The 21,286-nt window shown below is 57.3% G+C and overlaps 1 protein-coding gene across 2 annotated transcripts in view; it reads left to right on the plus strand.

The window, feature by feature from the left end:
* PUDP (pseudouridine 5'-phosphatase) overlaps positions 1–17,832 on the plus strand; it is a 79,149-nt gene extending 61,317 nt beyond the window's left edge. For both annotated transcript variants that reach the window (XM_081312139.1, XM_081312138.1), the window contains exon 4: positions 17,345–17,832. In XM_081312139.1, coding sequence (XP_081168265.1) covers positions 17,345–17,521 — 177 coding nt within the window. In that variant the 3' untranslated portion in view covers positions 17,522–17,832. The remainder of the gene's footprint in view (positions 1–17,344) is intronic.
* Positions 17,833–21,286: the final 3,454 nt, after the last annotated feature.

The raw sequence follows: 21,286 nt of genomic DNA on the forward strand, positions 1-21,286 counted from the left end.
GGTGGTGAGAAAGGGAGATGATGATGCAGAGGTGAGATGGAGGTGAGAGGTGGTGGGTGAGAAAGGGAGATGATGATGCAGAGGTGAGATGGAGATGAGAGGTAGTGGGTCAGAGAGGGAGATGATGATGCAGAGGTGAGATGGAGGTGAGAGGTGGTGGTGGGTGAGAAAGGGAGATGATGATGCAGAGGTGAGATGGAGGTGAGAGGTGGTGGTGGGAAAGGGAGATGATGATGCAGAGGTGAGATGGAGGTGAGAGGTGGTGGGTGAGAATGGGAGATGATGATGCAGAGGTGATATGGAGAGTGAGAGGTGGTGGGTCAGAGAGGGAGATGATGATGCAGAGGTGAGATGGAGGTGAGAGGTGGTGGGTGAGAAAGGGAGATGATGATGCAGAGGTGATATGGAGAGTGAGAGGTGGTGGGTCAGAGAGGGAGATGATGATGCAGAGGTGAGATGGAAGTGAGAGGTGGTGGGTGAGAAAGGGGGATGATGATGCAGTGGTGAGATGGAGAGTGAGAGGTGGTGGTGAGAAAGGGAGATGATGATGCAGAGGTGAGATGGAGGTGAGAGGTGGTGGTGAGAAAGGGAGATGATGATGCAGAGGTGAGATGGAGGTGAGAGGTGGTGGGTGAGAAAGGGGGATGATGATGCAGAGGTGAGAGGGAGGGTGAGAGGTTTTGGGTGAGAAAGGGAGATGATGATGCAAAGGTGAGATGGAGGTGAGGTGGTGGGTGAGAAAGGGGGATGATGATGCTGTGGTGAGATGGAGGTGAGAGGTGGTGGTGAGAAAGGGAGATGATGATGCAGAGGTGAGATGGAGGTGAGAGGTGGTGGGTGAGAAAGGGAGATGATGATGCAGAGGTGAGAGGTGGTGGGTCAGAGAGGGAGATGATGATGCAGAGGTGAGAGGTGGTGGTGAGAAAGGGAGATGATGATGCAGAGGTGAGATGGAGGTGAGAGGTGGTGGGTCAGAGAGGGAGATGATGATGCAGAGGTGAGATGGAGGGTGAGATGTAGTGGGTGAGAAAGGGAGATGATGATGCAGAGGTGAGATGGAGGTGAGAGGTGGTGGTGAGAAAGGGAGATAATGATGCAGAGGTGAGATGGAGATGAGAGATGGTTGGTAAGAAAGGGGGATGATGATGCAGAGGTGAGATGGAGATGAGAGATGGTCGGTGAGAAAGGGGGATGATGATGCAGTGGTGAGATGGAGGGTGACAGGTGGTGGGTGAGAAAGGGAGATGATGATGCAGAGGTGAGATGGAGGTGAGAGATGGTGGGTGAGAAAGGGAGATGATGATGCAGAGGTGAGATGGAGGTGAGAGATGGTGGGTGAGAAAGGGAGATGATGATGCAGAGGTGAGATGGAGGTGAGAGGTGGTGGTGGGTGAGAAATGGAGATGATGATGCAGAGGTGAGATGGAGGGTGAGAGGTGGTGGGTGAGAAAGGGAGATGATGATGCAGAGGTGAGATGGAGGGTGAGAGGTGGTGGGTGAGAAAGGGAGATGATGATGCAGAGGTGAGATTGAGGGTGAGAGGTGGTGAGTTAGAAAGGGGGATGATGATGCAGAGGTGAGATGGGGGGTGAGAGGTTTTGGGTGAGAAAGGGAGATGATGATGCAAAGGTGAGATGGAGGTGAGAGATGGTGGGTGAGAAAGGGAGATGATGATGCAGAGGTGAGATAGAGGTGAGAGGTGGTGGGTGAGAAAGGGGGATGATGATGCAGAGGTGAGATGGAGGTTGAGAGGTGGTGGGTGAGAAAGGGAGATGATGATGCAGAGGTGAGGTGGAGGTGAGAGGTGGTGGTGAGAAAGGGAGATGATGATGCAGAGGTGAGATGGAGGGTGAGAGGTGGTGGGTGAGAAGGAGGATGATGATGCAGAGGTGAGATGGAGGTGAGCGGTGGTGGGTCAGAAACGGAGATGATGATGCAGAGGTGAGAGGTGGTGGCTCAGAGAGGGAGATGATGATGCAGAGGTGAGATGGAGATGAGAGATGGTCGGTGAGAAAGGGGGATGATGATGCAGTGGTGAGATGGAGGGTGAGAGGTGGTGGGTGAGAAAGGGAGATGATGCAGAGGTGAGATGGAGATGAGAGGTAGTGGGTGAGAAAGGGAGATGATTATGCAGAGGTGAGAGGTGGTGGTGAGAAAGGGAGATAATGATGCAGAGGTGAGATGGAGGGTGAGAGGTGGTGGGTGAAAAAGGAGGATGATGATGCAGAGGTGAGATGGAGGTGGGAGGTGGTGGGTGAGAAAGGGGGATGATGATGCAGAGGTGAGATGGAGGTGAGAGGTGGTGGGTGAGAAAGGGGGATGATGATGCAGAGGTCAGATGGAGAGTGAGAGGTGCTGAGTGAGAAAGAGAGATAATGATGCAAAGGTGAGATGGAGGTGAGAGGTAGTGGTGAAAAAGGGAGATGATGATGCAGAGGTGAGATGGAGGGTGTGAGATGGAGGGTGAGAAAGGGGGATGATGATGCAGAGGTGAGATGGAGGTGAGCGGTGGTGGTGAGAAAGGGAGATGATGATGCAGAGGTGAGATGGAGGTGAGAGGTGGTGGTGAGAAAGGGAGATGATGATGCAGAGGTGAGATGGAGGTGAGAGGTGGTGGTGAGAAAGGGAGATGATGATGCAGAGGTGAGATGGAGGTGAGAGGTGGTGGGTGAGAAAGGGAGATGATGATGCAGAGGTGAGATGGAGATGAGAGGTAGTGGGTCAGAGAGGGAGATGATGATGCAGAGGTGAGATGGAGGTGAGAGGTGGTGGTGGGTGAGAAAGGGAGATGATGATGCAGAGGTGAGATGGAGGTGAGAGGTGGTGGTGAGAAAGGGAGATGATGATGCAGAGGTGAGATGGAGGTGAGAGGTGGTGGGTGAGAATGGGAGATGATGATGCAGAGGTGATATGGAGAGTGAGAGGTGGTGGGTCAGAGAGGGAGATGATGATGCAGAGGTGAGATGGAGGTGAGAGGTGGTGGGTGAGAAAGGGAGATGATGATGCAGAGGTGATATGGAGAGTGAGAGGTGGTGGGTCAGAGAGGGAGATGATGATGCAGAGGTGAGATGGAAGTGAGAGGTGGTGGGTGAGAAAGGGGGATGATGATGCAGTGGTGAGATGGAGAGTGAGAGGTGGTGGTGAGAAAGGGAGATGATGATGCAGAGGTGAGATGGAGGTGAGAGGTGGTGGTGAGAAAGGGAGATGATGATGCAGAGGTGAGATGGAGGTGAGAGGTGGTGGTGAGAAAGGGAGATGATGATGCAGAGGTGAGATGGAGGGTGAGAGGTGGTGGGTGAGAAAGGGAGATGATGATGCAGAGGTGAGATGGAGAGTGAGAGGTGGTGGGTCAGAGAGGGAGATGATGATGCAGAGGTGAGATGGAGGGTGAGAGGTTTTGGGTGAGAAAGGGAGATGATGATGCAAAGGTGAGATGGAGGTGAGGTGGTGGGTGAGAAAGGGGGATGATGATGCTGTGGTGAGATGGAGGTGAGAGGTGGTGGTGAGAAAGGGAGATGATGATGCAGAGGTGAGATGGAGGTGAGAGGTGGTGGGTGAGAAAGGGAGATGATGATGCAGAGGTGAGAGGTGGTGGGTCAGAGAGGGAGATGATGATGCAGAGGTGAGAGGTGGTGGTGAGAAAGGGAGATGATGATGCAGAGGTGAGATGGAGGTGAGAGGTGGTGGGTCAGAGAGGGAGATGATGATGCAGAGGTGAGATGGAGGGTGAGATGTAGTGGGTGAGAAAGGGAGATGATGATGCAGAGGTGAGATGGAGGTGAGAGGTGGTGGTGAGAAAGGGAGATAATGATGCAGAGGTGAGATGGAGATGAGAGATGGTTGGTAAGAAAGGGGGATGATGATGCAGAGGTGAGATGGAGATGAGAGATGGTCGGTGAGAAAGGGGGATGATGATGCAGTGGTGAGATGGAGGGTGACAGGTGGTGGGTGAGAAAGGGAGATGATGATGCAGAGGTGAGATGGAGGTGAGAGATGGTGGGTGAGAAAGGGAGATGATGATGCAGAGGTGAGATGGAGGTGAGAGATGGTGGGTGAGAAAGGGAGATGATGATGCAGAGGTGAGATGGAGGTGAGAGGTGGTGGTGGGTGAGAAATGGAGATGATGATGCAGAGGTGAGATGGAGGGTGAGAGGTGGTGGGTGAGAAAGGGAGATGATGATGCAGAGGTGAGATGGAGGGTGAGAGGTGGTGGGTGAGAAAGGGAGATGATGATGCAGAGGTGAGATTGAGGGTGAGAGGTGGTGAGTTAGAAAGGGGGATGATGATGCAGAGGTGAGATGGGGGGTGAGAGGTTTTGGGTGAGAAAGGGAGATGATGATGCAAAGGTGAGATGGAGGTGAGAGATGGTGGGTGAGAAAGGGAGATGATGATGCAGAGGTGAGATAGAGGTGAGAGGTGGTGGGTGAGAAAGGGGGATGATGATGCAGAGGTGAGATGGAGGTTGAGAGGTGGTGGGTGAGAAAGGGAGATGATGATGCAGAGGTGAGGTGGAGGTGAGAGGTGGTGGTGAGAAAGGGAGATGATGATGCAGAGGTGAGATGGAGGGTGAGAGGTGGTGGGTGAGAAGGAGGATGATGATGCAGAGGTGAGATGGAGGTGAGCGGTGGTGGGTCAGAAACGGAGATGATGATGCAGAGGTGAGAGGTGGTGGCTCAGAGAGGGAGATGATGATGCAGAGGTGAGATGGAGATGAGAGATGGTCGGTGAGAAAGGGGGATGATGATGCAGTGGTGAGATGGAGGGTGAGAGGTGGTGGGTGAGAAAGGGGGATATGATGCAGAGGTGAGATTGAGGTGAGAGGTGGTGGTGAGAAAGGGAGATGATGATGCAGAGGTGAGATGGAGGTGAGAGGTGGTGGGTGAGAAAGGGGGATGATGATGCAGAGGTGAGATGGAGGGTGTGAGGTGGTGGTGAGAAAGGGGGATGATGATGCAGAGGTGAGATGGAGGTGAGAGGTGGTGGGTGAGAAAGGGGGATGATGATGCAGAGGTGAGATGGAGGGTGTGAGGTGGTGGTGAGAAAGGGGGATGATGATGCAGAGGTGAGATGGAGGTGAGAGGTGGTGGGTGAGAAAGGGGGATGATGATGCAGTGGTGAGATGGAGGGTCAGAGGTGGTGGGTGAGAAAGGGAGATGATGATGCAGAGGTGAGATGGAGGATGAGAGGTGGTGAGTTAGAAAGGGAGATGATGATGCAGAGGTGAGATGGAGGTGAGAGGTGGTGGGTGAGAAAGGGGGATGATGATGCAGAGGTGAGATGGAGGTGAGAGGTGGTGGGTGAGAAAGGGGGATGATGATGCAGAGGTGAGATGGAGGTGAGAGGTGGTGGGTGAGAAAGGGAGATGATGATGCAGAGGTGAGATGGAGGTGAGAGGTGGTGGGTGAGAAAGGGGGATGATGATGCAGAGGTGAGATGGATGTGAGAGGTGGTGGTGAGAAAGGGGATGATGATGCAGAGGTGAGATGGAGGTGAGAGGTGGTGGGTGAGAAAGGGAGATGATGATGCAGAGGTGAGATGGAGGTGAGAGGTGGTGGGTGAGAAAGGGGGATGATGATGCAGTGGTGAGATGGAGGGTCAGAGGTGGTGGGTGAGAAAGGGAGATGATGATGCAGAGGTGAGATGGAGGATGAGAGGTGGTGAGTTAGAAAGGGAGATGATGATGCAGAGGTGAGATGGAGGTGAGAGGTGGTGGGTGAGAAAGGGGGATGATGATGCAGTGGTGAGATGGAGGGTCAGAGGTGGTGGATGAGAAAGGGGATGATGATGCAGAGGTGAGATGGAGGTGAGAGGTGGTTGGTGAGAAAGGGAGATGATGATGCAGAGGTGAGATGGAGGTGAGAGGTGGTGGGTGAGAAAGGAGGTGAGATGGAGAGGTGAGATGGAGGGTGAGAGGTGGTAGGTGAGAAAGGGAGATGATGATGCAGAGGTGAGAGGTGGTGGATGAGAAAGGGGATGATGATGCAGAGGTGAGATGGAGAGTGAGAGGTGGTGGTGAGAAAGGGAGATGATGATGCAGAGGTGAGATGGAGGTGAGAGGTGGTGGTGAGAAAGGGAGATGATGATGCAGAGGTGAGATGGAGGTGAGAGGTGGTGGTGAGAAAGGGAGATGATGATGCAGAGGTGAGATGGAGGGTGAGAGGTGGTGGGTGAGAAAGGGAGATGATGATGCAGAGGTGAGATGGAGGTGAGAGGTGGTGGGTGAGAAAGGGAGATGATGATGCAGAGGTGATATGGAGAGTGAGAGGTGGTGGGTCAGAGAGGGAGATGATGATGCAGAGGTGAGATGGAGGTGAGAGGTGGTGGGTGAGAAGGGGGGATGATGTTGCAGTGGTGAGATGGAGGGTCAGAGGTGGTGGGTGAGAAAGGGAGATGATGATGCAGAGGTGAGATGGAGGTGAGAGGTGGTGGGTGAGAAAGGGAGTTGATGATGCAGAGGTGAGATGGAGGGTGAGAGGTGGTGGGTGAGAAAGGGAGATGATGATGCAGAGGTGAGATGGAGGGTGAGAGGTGGTGGGTGAGAAAGGGAGATGATGATGCAGAGGTGAGATGGAGGGTGAGAGGTGGTGGGTGAGAAAGGGAGATGATGATGCAGAGGTGAGATGGAGAGTGAGAGGTGGTGGGTCAGAGAGGGAGATGATGATGCAGAGGTGAGATGGAGGGTGAGAGGTGGTGGGTGAAAAAGGGAGATGATGATGCAGAGGTGAGATGGAGGGTGAGAGGTGGTGGGTGAGAAAGGGAGATGATGCAGAGGTGAGATGGAGATGAGAGGTAGTGGGTGAGAAAGGGAGATGATGATGCAGAGGTGAGAGGTGGTGGTGAGAAAGGGAGATAATGATGCAGAGGTGAGATGGAGGGTGAGAGGTGGTGGGTGAAAAAGGAGGATGATGATGCAGAGGTGAGATGGAGGTGGGAGGTGGTGGGTGAGAAAGGGGGATGATGATGCAGAGGTGAGATCGAGAGTGAGAGGTGCTGAGTGAGAAAGGGAGATAATGATGCAAAGGTGAGATGGAGGTGAGAGGTGGTGGTGAAAAAGGGAGATGATGATGCAGAGGTGAGATGGAGGGTGTGAGATGGAGGGTGAGAAAGGGGGATGATGATGCAGAGGTGAGATGGAGGTGAGAGGTGGTGGTGAGAAAGGGAGATGATGATGCAGAGGTGAGATGGAGGTGAGAGGTGGTGGTGAGAAAGGGAGTTGATGATGCAGAGGTGAGATGGAGGTGAGAGGTGGTGGTGAGAAAGGGAGATGATGATGCAGAGGTGAGATGGAGGTGAGAGGTGGTGGGTGAGAAAGGGAGATGATGATGCAGAGGTGAGATGGAGATGAGAGGTAGTGGGTCAGAGAGGGAGATGATGATGCAGAGGTGAGATGGAGGTGAGAGGTGGTGGGTGAGAAAGGGAGATGATGATGCAGAGGTGAGATGGAGGTGAGAGGTGGTGGTGGGTGAGAAAGGGAGATGATGATGCAGAGGTGAGATGGAGGTGAGAGGTGGTGGTGAGAAAGGGAGATGATGATGCAGAGGTGAGATGGAGGTGAGAGGTGGTGGTGAGAAAGGGAGATGATGATGCAGAGGTGAGATGGAGGGTGAGAGGTGGTGGGTGAGAAAGGGAGATGATGATGCACAGGTGAGATGGAGGTGAGAGGTGGTGGGTGAGAAAGGGAGATGATGATGCAGAGGTGATATGGAGAGTGAGAGGTGGTGGGTCAGAGAGGGAGATGATGATGCAGAGGTGAGATGGAGGTGAGAGGTGGTGGGTGAGAAAGGGAGATGATGATGCAGAGGTGATATGGAGAGTGAGAGGTGGTGGGTCAGAGAGGGAGATGATGATGCAGAGGTGAGATGGAAGTGAGAGGTGGTGGGTGAGAAAGGGGGATGATGATGCAGTGGTGAGATGGAGAGTGAGAGGTGGTGGTGAGAAAGGGAGATGATGATGCAGAGGTGAGATGGAGGTGAGAGGTGGTGGTGAGAAAGGGAGATGATGATGCAGAGGTGCGATGGAGGTGAGAGGTGGTGGTGAGAAAGGGAGATGATGATGCAGAGGTGAGATGGAGGGTGAGAGGTGGTGGGTGAGAAAGGGAGATGATGATGCAGAGGTGAGATGGAGAGTGAGAGGTGGTGGGTCAGAGCGGGAGATGATGATGCAGAGGTGAGATGGAGGGTGAGAGGTTTTGGGTGAGAAAGGGAGATGATGATGCAAAGGTGAGATGGAGGTGAGGTGGTGGGTGAGAAAGGGGGATGATGATGCAGTGGTGAGATGGAGGTGAGAGGTGGTGGTGAGAAAGGGAGATGATGATGCAGAGGTGAGATGGAGGTGAGAGGTGGTGGGTGAGAAAGGGAGATGATGATGCAGAGGTGAGAGGTGGTGGTGAGAAAGGGAGATGATGATGCAGAGGTGAGATGGAGGTGAGAGGTGGTGGGTCAGAGAGGGAGACGATGATGCAGAGGTGAGATGGAGGGTGAGATGTAGTGGGTGAGAAAGGGAGATGATGATGCAGAGGTGAGATGGAGGTGAGAGGTGGTGGTGAGAAAGGGAGATAATGATGCAGAGGTGAGATGGAGATGAGAGATGGTTGGTAAGAAAGGGGGATGATGATGCAGAGGTGAGATGGAGATGAGAGATGGTCGGTGAGAAAGGGGGATGATGATGCAGTGGTGAGATGGAGGGTGAGAGGTGGTGGGTGAGAAAGGGGGATGATGATGCAGAGGTGAGATTGAGGTGAGAGGTGGTGGTGAGAAAGGGAGATGATGATGCAGAGGTGAGATGGAGGTGAGAGATGGTGGGTGAGAAAGGGAGATGATGATGCAGAGGTGAGATGGAGGTGAGAGATGGTGGGTGAGAAAGGGAGATGATGATGCAGAGGTGAGATGGCGGGTGAGAGGTGGTGGGTGAGAAAGGGAGATGATGATGCAGAGGTGAGATGGAGGTGAGAGGTGGTGGGTGAGAAAGGGGGATGATGATGCAGTGGTGAGATGGAGGGTCAGAGGTGGTGGGTGAGAAAGGGAGATGATGATGCAGAGGTGAGATGGAGGATGAGAGGTGGTGAGTTAGAAAGGGAGATGATGATGTAGAGGTGAGATGGAAGGTGAGAGGTGGTGGGTGAGAAAGGGAGATGATGATGCAAAGGTGAGATGGAGGTGAGGTGGTCGGTGAGAAAGGGGGATTATGATGCAGAGGTGAGATGGAGGGTGAGAGGTGGTGGGTGAGAAAGGGAGATGATGATGCAGAGGTGAATTGGAGGTGAGAGGTGGTGGTGAGAAAGGGAGATGATGATGCAGAGGTGAGATGGAGGGTTAGAGGTGGTGGGTGAGAAAGGGAGATGATGATGCAGAGGTGAGATGTAGTGGGTGAGAAAGGGAGATGATGATGCAGAGGTGAGAGGTGGTGGTGAGAAAGGGAGATAATGATGCAGAGGTGAGATGGAGGGTGAGAGGTGGTGGGTGAGAAGGAGGATGATGATGCAGAGGTGAGATGGAGGTGAGCGGTGGTGGGTGAGAAACGGAGATGATGATGCAGAGGTGAGATGGAGATGAGAGATGGTTGGTAAGAAAGGGGGATGATGATGCAGAGGTGAGATGGAGTGTTAGAGGTGGTGGGTGAGAAAGGGAGATGATGATGCAGAGGTGAGATGGAGGTGAGAGGTGGTGGGTGAGAAATGGAGATGATGATGCAGAGGTGAGATGGAGATGAGAGATGGTCGGTGAGAAAGGGAGATGATGATGCAGAGGTGAGAGGGAGGGTGTGAGATGGAGGGTGAGAAAGGGGGATGATGATGCAGAGGTGAGATGGAGGTGAGAGGTGGTGGTGAGAAAGGGGGATGATGATGCAGAGGTGAGATGGAGGTGAGAGGTGGTGGTGAGAAAGCGAGATGATGATGCAGAGGTGAGATGGAGGTGAGAGGTGGTGGTGAGAAAGGGAGATGATGATGCAGAGGTGAGATGGAGGGTGAGAGGTGGTGGGTCAGAGAGGGAGATGATGATGCAGAGGTGAGATGGAGATGAGAGATGGTCAGTGAGAAAGGGGGATGATGATGCAGAGGTGAGATGGAGGGTTAGAGGTGGTGGGTGAGAAAGGGAGATGATGATGTGGAGGTGAGAGGTGGTGGGTGAGAAAGGGGGATGCTGATGCAGAGGTGAGATGGAGGTGAGAGGTGGTGGGTGAGAAAGGGAGATGATGATGCAGAGGTGAGATGGAGGGTGAGAGGTAGTGGGTGAGAAAGGGGATGATGATGCAGAGTTGAGATGGAGGTGAGAGGTGGTGGGTGAGAAAGGAGGTGAGATGGAGGGTGAGAGGTGGTGGGTGATAAAGGGGATGATGATGCAGAGGTGAGATGGAGGTGAGAGGTGGTTCATTCGAAATGGCATAGAGGACAGATGGGGAACATAGATAAAAGCCAGGAACAGACTCGGGGTCCTAGACCATGTTCGTGTGTCAGGCGCAGCTGAGGTGGTCTGCTCTGTGCAGCACAGAAGATAAACCAGGCTGAGCTCTGCAGCAGTCAAATCTCGTGATGGACACCCGTGGGTCTCCTGTCCAGCCAAAGAGCCCTGAGGCAGAAGAGGACAGGACAGACCCTCCCAAGATGGAGGGCACTGGCCACAGGGCAGGTAGCGGAGTGCAGGTCTGCAGAAGGCCCTCCTGTGCTCTGTCCACTTCCTCTTCCAGGCAGTTGGGAGAGGGACCCTGGTTTCCGCCAGCAGGACACTGTCTGCACCTCTGCCACAGGATGGCTGGGCCTGGGGGAGCTGGCCGCGTTCCTGCCCTCTGCTTGTCCTGGGTGGTGAAGCCAGTGTCAGGGTCATGGCCATTTCTGTACAAGCACACAGGACACGTCCTGTGAAGAAGAGTTTAAAGTCGGCCGTGTTGCTGTTGTGTTATCTCTGAGAAGTGCAGAGACCTGCAGAGAGTGTCAGTTTCCCATGCTGTGCGCACACCTGAGTGTGTAGGTGCTTCTGTGTGTACACACGTGTGCACAGGATTTTACAGGAAGGCTGCGTTTTTTGAGCGCATAGTGCTGGGATCGAGCCCAGGGATTCATGAATGCTAGGCCCGCACTCCACCTCTGATCCACACTCCCCAGCCCTGTTTAAACTTCATTTTAAAAACAGGATCTCCCTAAATTGCCCAGGCTGGCCTGGAGCTTGTGCTCCTCCTGCCTCGGCCTCTGGATAGTTGATATTGCAGTGTGCACCACCACGCCTGGCAGGAAGTCAATCTTCTGGTAATAACAATAATTTAAAAAGCACCGTATGATGGTTTAAAATAAAAACTGTAAGGTTGCTGCTAAGCTAGAATTTTTATTCAAGGGGGTCAGGGCACCTCATTTCCATACCGTTTAGAAGAACAGCCGTTTTAGACATTTGGAGTCTTGGGATTTCTTTGTACTCTTAAACACTATTTAGGGTCCATAAGACTTTGGCTGATATGGATTATGCTGCTTCTTATTTACTGAGTTAAAAGTCAAACTGACATTTTAAAATAGTCATTTTAAAAGAAGTATAATAAACTGATTACATGGTAATATAAGCACCGTATTTTGAAAATAGCTTTTTTTTTAATTTTTTACATATCTCAAATATTTTTAGTGCTTTCTCAATGGAAGGTACCTTTTTCATCTTTGTGTATACAATCTATCTGGGCCCCTTTTATTGAAAGTCTGGCCTTGTGCAGATTATCAGTTGGAAAAGAGATTTTAATAATCTTTTCAGATGACCTAAGTGATTTTTCTGTGATGTTTCATTCAGATTCAACAAGTTGTGGTTTCCCAGGTGCCGCGAAGGACAAGTGGAAGCCGTCTCGGTGACCTGACCCTTCCCTTGGGTATTGAAATCTGTCTCTCCGCCTCGCCGTGTCTCCCTGCAAGGTTTTATAACCTCATTTTGGAGATCCTGGTTAACTAACAAATCAGGTCTCCAGAATGTTCAAGCCTTTCGTTGTAACAACATCACTCACATCTGTGGGTCACCGTCTCCCAGAAAAGTCCCGATCCTGGCGAGTGATCAGCCTCATGGCGGGAGAGGCCCGTTTTCTAAAATTCTAATTTTCACTTGGAAACTCATGTTGGTTTTGGCAACAGGCCCTCTTGGTTCTGTTTCTCGGGGTGGCTGGCGGCCACTGGGTGAATTTTGTAGGAAGTTCTGCCAGATGCCTAACTCTTAGCCGTGGTGCTTGTCTGAAATGCTGGTGGGGGAGGAGGTCCCCAGAGGTCTGCTGCCTACAGCCGCCTTAGGCCCTGTGTTGTCTGGGTGGCAGCCCCATGTCCCTGCGTGAGCAGGTCCCTGCAGTGTTCATGTCCCACAGCCTCTTGAGAAGCTGTCATCTGGGGACCTGGACCGGGCCCAGTGGTGGCTTCCTGGTGAGGGCACAGGCCATCGGCACAGCCAGGAGGAAAGGTCTGTCACCTGCAGCTTGTGTGTCACCACAACAGGAGCTCTGGGACCATTCCCAGAGCAGGGTCTCTGCCAGCCCAGGGCCCGGGCTGTGCGGAGTGACCTCCTGGCCTGCTCCACAGTGCACCACCGCGGCAGGACGCTCAATGCGGATCCAGGCCCGGGTGCAGGCTGTGCTGGAGGGACCTGCCGGGAGGAGACGGCCCTCCTGCCACAGCAGAGTGCACTCTGGGCGCCCTGCAGGGACACGGGGCCCCTGGGCCACCTGGGCCGTCTCTGCGGAAGATTCTCTGTGGGGCTTTATCCAGGCAAGACCACCGGGGAGGGGAGCTGGCATTGCTAAGGGCCGCAGTGCTCGCCCAGGGGGTGGCCCTAAAGGCCCGCCCAGCCCTCCCAGGTGACAGTCCTGAAACAACGGTGTGTGCTTGAGCCTCACCCACACGCCCAGTGCCGCCACGGAGCTGTGCAGGTGGCCCACCCGGCTGTGCCTCTGGCCTGCCTGCACGCTGGTCACCACGGCGTGAAAGCCACCGTGGGCAGGAGCATGGCCGGGGACCAAGAGCTGACTGCGAAGACCTGGGCATGTGTCTGGGACCCCATGCCAGGAGGGCGGGCAGGGGACACACAAGTAGGAGGACAGCAGCAGAGGGGAGGGCTTCCTAGGGTTGGCACCAGTGCCCAGCTCCTCAGGGTGGCAGGCCCTCCTCCCCTCCTGGAGACCGCCACTCGCTGCCGCCTGGACAGAGGAAGCCGCTCCCTCTGACCTCAAAGTGTCCTTGCGCACAGCTGTCCTTGCTGTCCCTGGGTGCAGCTCTGAGGCAGGCGCAACTGGCCACGCCGCTGTGCAGCTGGGTGCGCCACATGGGTGGGCAGGCGGCTCCCAGTGCCCTCTGTCCTGAGCTGGTGCCCTGCTCGCCCTGGTGCAGGACCGGGCATGGCTGGTCCTCACAGGGCTGTGTTTGCAGAGGGACCGCGGGCCTCGCCTCTGAGGTCTTCTGAGCCGGGGAGGGTGCTGTCTCGCTGGTCTCTTCCGCAGAGACAACCCTGCACTGTTTAAAGAGGAGGAGGAGGAGGACGTGGCCTGTGTGTGTCGCCCCGAGCACTGCGTTGTGATGAGCGAGTCCGTTTCCAGTCTAATAGACCTAAGAGCCCTGCTCTTCCCCTGGACCTTCTGAGAGGCGTTGAGGGAAATCTCCATCTGTCCGTTTTCTGTGGCCCAACCGGACCCTGCAGCTCGGGCTACGTTCCTGGGATGGTCCCAGTGCTCCCGTTCCAGCTGTGGTGACACACAAGCTGCAGGTGACAGACCTTTCCTCCTGGCTGTGCCGATGGCCTGTGCCCTCACCAGGAAGAAACTGGGGGTAGCCCGGGGGGTTCTGCAGATCGGGAGCCCAAGACCCCCCCAGGATCTCTGTGCGTTCTGCAAACACAGCCCTGCATGGAAAGAATGTTCCAGAATGATTCCTGGACTGTGCAGTGCCATCACGGGACCTTCTGGGCGTCTCTCAGGGGCACAGCCTTGGGGTGCAGCCAGTCACAGAAGCAGGTCTCCCCCTGTGCAGCTCTGACGGGGAGCAAGCTGGCCAGGCGCTGGCCTCCCACCACCTGGCTGCCCTCTTCTGCAGCTCCACGTGCCGGGTATAGAAAGCACCTCCGCCAAGGCCCGAGGCTCCTCGCTGTCCCCACGTGAGACACCCCGCGCAGCCTCAGCCTCTCCTGTCTCCCTCCAGACAGGCCGCCAGGGTGTCCGTCACACCAGGGCCTCCACGCCACGGGCAGCCGTGAGCGCTCTGCAGCTCCGCGAGGCTCCCCTCCTGGGGTTCCTGCCTCGGCCTCGGCTTAGCAGGCACCATGTCCATGCGATGCCTGTCTCCGTGTCCCATGACCTGGCTGATCGCAGCCCCCGAGGCAGCCTCCCCCACCACCTCCTGCAGGTGCACCTCCCAGACAGGTCCCCTCTGTATGCCCTCCCCTGTGTGCCCACGTGGCTGTCCCCACAGCAGGCGGGGATTGCGGGTCCCCAGGAGCACGAGGACCATTGTCGTCCTCCACGCCGTCGTGTCCCCGGGCGGCATGTCCTGTGGGCACTGCTGTCCCAGAACCTCAGCAGCTGGCCCAAATGGCCGACAGCTCTGGATACAGCCTGGCTCGGCACGGGAACGGGCCTTTTCTTTTTAAAATATTTTTAGTTGTGGTGGGTCTCTTATTTATTTATATGTGGTGCAAGGACTGAACCCAGGGCCTCCCACGGGCCAGGCCAGCAAGCGCCCGACCACTCGCCATGACCCCAGCCCAGAGCGGGCGTTCCTCACCAGCTCACAGAGGCTGCCTGCTCACTTGCAGCTGTTAACGCCCTGCTGTTGGTGGCGAGGCTCAGTGCGGAGGCCAGGGTACGTGGAGCAGGTCCTGCGCCCTCCCCCGCCTGCGTCATGTGACCCCCCCATGAAGTTTCACCACAACCACAGGGATCTCCGTCGCCTTGAGGCTGGCCTTGAGGTTGTGATCCTCTGGCCCCTGCCTCCGGGGTGCTGGGGTGACAGGCGTGTGCCCTGCACCCAGCTGGGATGTGTAGCTCTGTAAGGCGAAGGCACAAGAGCCTCTTCAGTCCCGTGGAACCCGTGAGCAGAGCAGGGAGGGAGCGTGACCCAGAGGCCACCCGGACCTCAGGCATCTTCAGAGAAGCCACGTGGGAGCTCCCCGTGATCCAAGCGCTGCCCTCCCTCCCCTGGGAGACGTCCTCCTTCTAAATCGCACCCCTCCAGCCACAGTTCAATTAAGCTCTGCGTCTCTCCTGCAGCTGGGGACCGTCAGCAAGGTGGGGAGAGGACATGGGCTCCCGGGGACCTGGATGCTGTTCAGAGTCCTCTCTAGGGGACTGTGACCCAGCGCTCACCTGTGATCTTGCCTGGGCTCTGCTCCCTCCCCAAGCAGAGGAGAGGGCAGGCGGCCTTGGCTGCTGTCAGCCTGAGCCTCCACCACCTCAGTGCGTGACGGGCCTTCACAGACGCCTGGTGGCCTGGCTCTGAGGAGGTGCAGTGGACGCCGGGCCCCGCCTCGTGACGGCCCCAGCTGCAGAGGAAGCTGTCCTTGGGTTGTCCCAGGATGTCCCGTGGGGGCTGCCCAAAGCAGCCCCTGGCCCCAGCAGAGCCAGGTGCAGCCCGCAGGCCCACGCACATCCGGGTGAGGGCGGCTTCCTGGGGAAGAGGGCCTTCGGGGAGCAGGCGGCCCAGCCCCACCCCTGCACCCAGCGCCTGTCCTCTGGCTCACGGGTGTGCAGCCCCTGTAGGGCCCAGGAAGGTGGCAGGTGCCCAGTTCACGGAAGGAGCGCACCTAAGGTCAGGGTCGCGCGCAGGAAGAACAGGCTGGTTCCCGTGGGTGGCCCGTGCCAGGTTCAGCCAGGGTCCCGCTGTCCCCGGGCCGGGTGGGCCTGGGTCTGGGCACAGGGCGCCCTCCGCTCTCCTCGTTTGTGTGAGCTCCGTCTGTCGACCAGCTTCGTCTCCAGTGGCTGCTGGTTTTGCTCCTGGTGAGTTTTCCTTTGTGACCCTGGAGTCCTGGGGCTGACGGGCACAGTCCTGTGTGACCAGGGCGTTTGTGCTTGGGTGGCAGGTCGTGCCGGGCAGCGCGGACACTGCCCGTGTTCAGCTCCCTGCTCTTCCCCGGGGGGGTCCCGGCTGGAAGCGCCCGTCTTGGTAGTGCTCAGGCCCCGTCCGTGGACGGCCGCGGACCCTGGGGCCCGTGTGGACAGCACCTGGCAGCAGCCGGGCTCTGCTTTACCCTCTAACGCTTCTGAGAAGGAAAAGGGCCCGAGGCTTCAGATGCCGCGGCCTCCCCGACTCGTTCCTGCGGCGGGCTGCCTGCCGTGACCACGTGGGCCCCCAGCCGGAGCGCCTCAGCCGGCTGAGTGTCTGCTGCCCGTGTCCTCCCCGAGTGGCCGTCTGTGCGGATCTGGGGGAACCAGGCCTGCTCCCCGAGGCCCGGCGTCTTCCTGGGAACTGTCCCTGCTGCCCCCGCCTGTTCTGATCCCTTGGGCCACTGTTCCGTGCTCCGCCACCTGCAGTGGACCGTCCCTCTGTGTCCACCTCCACCTCTGTCTGGGCGTCTCCACCCTCAGAAGGAGCTCTTGTGGGCGACAGGAAGTGCCAGAGTCCAGCCCGTGTCAGGGAAGAGCCCTGGGAGGGCCGCGGGCCTCCGAGTGCCCGGGAAGAGCAGGGCTGTGGGTGCCGCTGCGGTGGGTGCCTGCCCTGGGACGTGGCCCGGTCCTCTATCTGCATCACAACCACCGCCCTGGAGGGGGGCCGCTGCCCCTGGCCTGAGCTGGGAGGGGCCCCCCGCTGCCCCTGGCCTGAGCTGGGAGGGGCCCTCCAGCGGCCTGCCCTCTGGTTCTCACGGAGGCCCTGGGCCCTTGGGGACTGACTGTGCACAGGGCGGGTTTCAGTGGCCCTTAGTCCTGTGGGCTGTCCTGTCCCCTTCCCTTCCCCCCATCCCCCCACGCCCCCACCCCCTGGTGCACCGCGACCCTGCCCTTTCCCACCACAGTACGTGAGACCCGTGCCGCTGTGACGCGGTGTCGTGCCTACAGGGCAGGACGTGGTCTTGCTTTCCGTGTCCCTGCCCCACTCCCCGAGTGCCCCTCCCCCGCTCCCCGCGTGCCCCTCCCCCGCTCCCCAGGTGTCCCGGTGTTGGCCCAACAGATCCTTAGGACGTGGGTGAGGCTGAAGGCGGTGACCGGGCAAGGCTTCTCTGCGTGTCCAGGATGCTCTGGTGACGATGGACACCTCTCCCCACCGCCGTCCCTGTGGGGTCCACCGCAGCCGCTCTGCCGCCCTCTCACCCAGAGGTCACGCAGCACCGTTGTCCCGTGCACACGTGCCGCGGACAGCGCTCAGCCCCTCTGGGTGTGTGGGCGTGCACGGCATCTCGCTCTCTTGTCCCCACAGTGCCTGGTCTTCGAAGACGCTCCCAACGGGGTGGAGGCGGCCCTGGCAGCCGGGATGCAGGTGGTGATGGTCCCCGATGAGCGCCTGAGCCGCGACCTGACGAGCAAGGCCACCCTGGTGCTGCGATCCCTGCAGGACCTGCAGCCCCAGCTCTTCGGCTTGCCCGCCTACGACTGAGGGCCACCGCGCTCCACGCCACTGAGTGGGCCTCCTGGGCGGGCCCACGTTCAGGGTCCACCTGCGGAGGGGAGGGGCGGAGGGAGGCCACAGTGCAGGTGCAGCCATGTCACCTCTGTACCTGGGGAGGGGCCAGTGCCCTGAGCTGGCGTGGCCCAGTTTTGCTCCAGGTTGATGGCCGTCCACTGGACACTTGAGAGAGGACAGAGACCGTGCAGAGCAAGGTCCAGCGTACAGCACATGCCGATGGCACACGCGTGTGTGTGTGTGTGTGTGTGTGTGTGGTCTGTGTGTGTGTGTGTGTGGTCTGTGTGTGTGTGGTCTGTGTGTGTGTGTGTGTGTGTGTGTGTGTGGTCTGTGTGTGTGTGTGTGTGGTCTGTGTGTGTGTGGTCTGTGTGTGTGTGGTCTGTGTGTGTGTGTGTGGTCTGTGTGTGTGTGTGTGTGTGTGTGGTCTGTGTGTGTGTGTGTGTGTGTGTGTGTGTGGTCTGTGTGTGTGTGTGTGTGGTCTGTGTGTGTGTGGTCTGTCTGTGTGTGTGTGGTCTGTGTGTGTGTGTGTGTGTGTGTGTGGTCTGTGTGTGTGTGTGTGTGGTCTGTGTGTGTGTGGTCTGTGTGTGTGTGGTCTGTGTGTGTGTGTGTGTGTGTATGTGTATGTGTGTGTGTGTGTGTGTGGTCTGTGTGTGTGTGTGTGTGGTCTGTGTGTGTGTGTGTGTGGTCTGTGTGTGTGTGTGTGTGTGTGTGTGGTCTGTGTGTGTGTGTGTGTGTGTGGTCTGTGTGTGTGTGTGTGTGGTCTGTGTGTGTGTGTGTGTGGTCTGTGTGTGTGTGGTCTGTGTGTGTGTGTGTGTGTGTATGTGTATGTGTGTGTGTGTGTGTGTGGTCTGTGTGTGTGTGTGTGTGGTCTGTGTGTGTGTGTGTGTGGTCTGTGTGTGTGTGTGTGTGTGTGTGGTCTGTGTGTGTGTGTGTGTGTGTGGTCTGTGTGTGTGTGTGTGTGGTCTGTGTGTGTGTGTGTGTGGTCTGTGTGTGTGTGTGTGTGTGTGGTCTGTGTGTGTGTGTGTGTGGTGTGTGTGTGTGTGTGTGTGTGTGTGTGGTCTGTGTGTGTGTGTGTGTGTGTGTGGTCTGTGTGTGTGTGTGTGTGTGTGGTCTGTGTGTGTGTGTGTGTGTGGTCTGTGTGTGTGTGTGTGTGTGTGGTCTGTGTGTGTGTGTGTGTGGTCTGTGTGTGTGTGTGTGTGTGTGGTCTGTGTGTGTGTGTGTGTGTGGTCTGTGTGTGTGTGTGTGTGTGTATGTGTGTGTGTGTGTGTGTGTGTGTGTGTGTGGTGTGTGTGTGTGTGTGTGTGTGTGTGTGGTCTGTGTGTGTGTGTGTGTGGTCTGTGTGTGTGTGTGTGTGTGTGTGTGTGTGTGTGTGTGTGGTCTGTGTGTGTGTGTGTGTGGTGTGTGTGTGTGTGTGTGTGTGTGTGTGGTCTGTGTGTGTGTGTGTGTGGTCGTGTGTGTGTGTGTGTGTGTGTGTGTGTGTGTGTGGTCTGTGTGTGTGTGTGTGTGGTCTGTGTGTGTGTGTGTGTGTGTGTGTGTGTGTGTGTGTGGTCTGTGTGTGTGTGTGTGTGGTCTGTGTGTGTGTGTGTGTGTGTGTGTGTGGTCTGTGTGTGTGTCTGTGTGTGTGTGTGTGTGTGTGTGTGTGTGTGTGTGTGTGTGTGTGTGTGTGTGTGTGTGGTCTGTGTGTGTGTGTGTGTGGTCTGTGTGTGTGTGTGTGTGTGTGTGTGTGTGTGTGTGTGTGTGGTCTGTGTGTGTGTGTGTGTGGTGTGTGTGTGTGGTCTGTGTGTGTGTGTGTGTGTGTGTGGTCTGTGTGTGTGTGTGTGTGGTGTGTGTGTGTGTGTGTGTGTGTGTGTGGTCTGTGTGTGTGTGTGTGTGGTCTGTGTGTGTGTGTGTGTGTGTGTGTGTGTGGTCTGTGTGTGTGTGTGTGTGGTCTGTGTGTGTGTGTGTGTGGTCTGTGTGTGTGCGTCCCTGCTGTCCAGGCAGAGGAGAGCGCACGTGGCCATTCCCTTATTCTGGTTCTCAACATGGGCAGCTGCACCGTGTGGGCCCCGTGTGCATGCGTGTATGCATTCATGTGTGTGCAGGCGTGTCCGCACCCCCTCTGCTGCACACCCCTGGGCCCCACCCACTCCCTCTGCTCTGCAGCCTGAGCGGAGGGCGGGGCTCGCAGCCCGAGGAGCAGCCCTCCCCGGGGCCAGGCCTTCCCCCCCCCCTGCTCCTCACAGTACCCCCTGCACAGCTGCACCCCGACTCCCGGGAGCCGCCCCAGCAGGGCCCCTGTGGCCTGGGCGTGTCCACGGCGCCCATCTCCATGTTGAGGGCAGTTTTCCACCTCAGGAGCCCACTCCTGTCCTTGAGGGACGCTGTCCTTCCAGTGCCGTGGTGGGAACGGGGAGGTCGGGGTAGGACCCGGGAGGCCTGAGCGCCAGGGACACTTGGGGTGCCTCGGCCTCCCCACGCTGGTGGGCTCGCTCTGCCCGGCCAGTGGGTGTCACCTGTCAGCAACGGTTTGGTCTGCACGCCTGTCTGCCCGGCGGCTCTGTCATTCACTGTTGAGCTGACTGTCACCTCCGCGCCTGGTGGAGAGAAGGCAGAGGGGCAGGTGTTTGGGGGGACGGTCCTTCTCCGGCAGCCCGCCTGGCTCCCGGGAGCGCACCTGCTCCCAGAAGCCTCTTGAGCCACGCAGCGTCTTCCGGTGTCCCCGCAGGCTGACGGGGTGTAATAAAGTCCTGTACCCGTCCGTGTGATGCTCGGGAGTCGTGATTTCACCCTTTACCCCTGCCCTCCACAACCCGCACAGGACCCCGAGTCCCTCCGCCTTCTGTCCTTTAGCCACCGTGGGCTCAGCTGGCCAAGGGCACGGATGTGAGACGTGGGCCACGTGCCCCTGGACGCAGCACACAGGCGCTCCATGTCACTGCCCCCGTGGACGCTGTGCCCTTGGGGATGTTTTCTCATCATGGGGCCGTCATCCCGGGAAAGACCGAGGTCTCCACCCGCGAGTCCCAAGGCCTCACTCCACGAGGGTCTTCACCAAGTGACAGGCACATGGGCCCAGGTAGAAAGCAGCTCAGCGCCCACGTAGGATCGTGTGTGGGTGACTGACCGTCACCACCTTCTCGCCACACACCACACACTTGCACCATGTGGAAGGTCTCAGAAACTCGCAGAGTTCTGTCTACATGCGAGTCTCCGTAGGTGTCCACCTGGCTCCGTTGACCACCGCTCCACCCCAAGCTCCGTGCTTCTCCGGAAGACGGTGCACCACCTTTACATACCTCACTGTGTCCGTCCTCAGGGTCGTCCTGCCACTGAGAGTCTCTTGCTGGGACCGGCAGGTCACACCGCATCAGGTTCACACCCGGGCAGGGGCAGCAGGCTCCCCCCAGGGCTCGGCCCTCTCCCGGCTGCAGGCTTCTGCACCCCACCTCTGTGGATGGGGAGGCCCTAGTGGGGCTCTCGGATGTCCCACACAGGCCTGGTGTCAAAGGTCGGTCCCCAGCGGTGCGCTGTGGGCAGGTGTCAGACTGCAAGAGGCTCCGTGTCGGAGGAAGCTGTCCTTGGTCATGTGTCCCCAAGGGGACTACGGCACCAGTCCTCCCCCTCCCCCTCCCCGCCTTCCAGGCTGCCACGAGGTGAGCAGCTGGGCCTCAGGCTCCCACCCTGGGGTGCTGCCCCACCACAGGCCAAACGGGCCAGGCAGGTGGAGTGGGACCCCCAGCCATGAGAGAGGGTGACCCC

This window comes from Spermophilus citellus (genome assembly GCF_964194105.1).
Source record: "Spermophilus citellus genome assembly, contig: SCAFFOLD_438, whole genome shotgun sequence".
In the NCBI taxonomy this organism is placed as follows: Eukaryota; Metazoa; Chordata; class Mammalia; order Rodentia; family Sciuridae; genus Spermophilus; species Spermophilus citellus.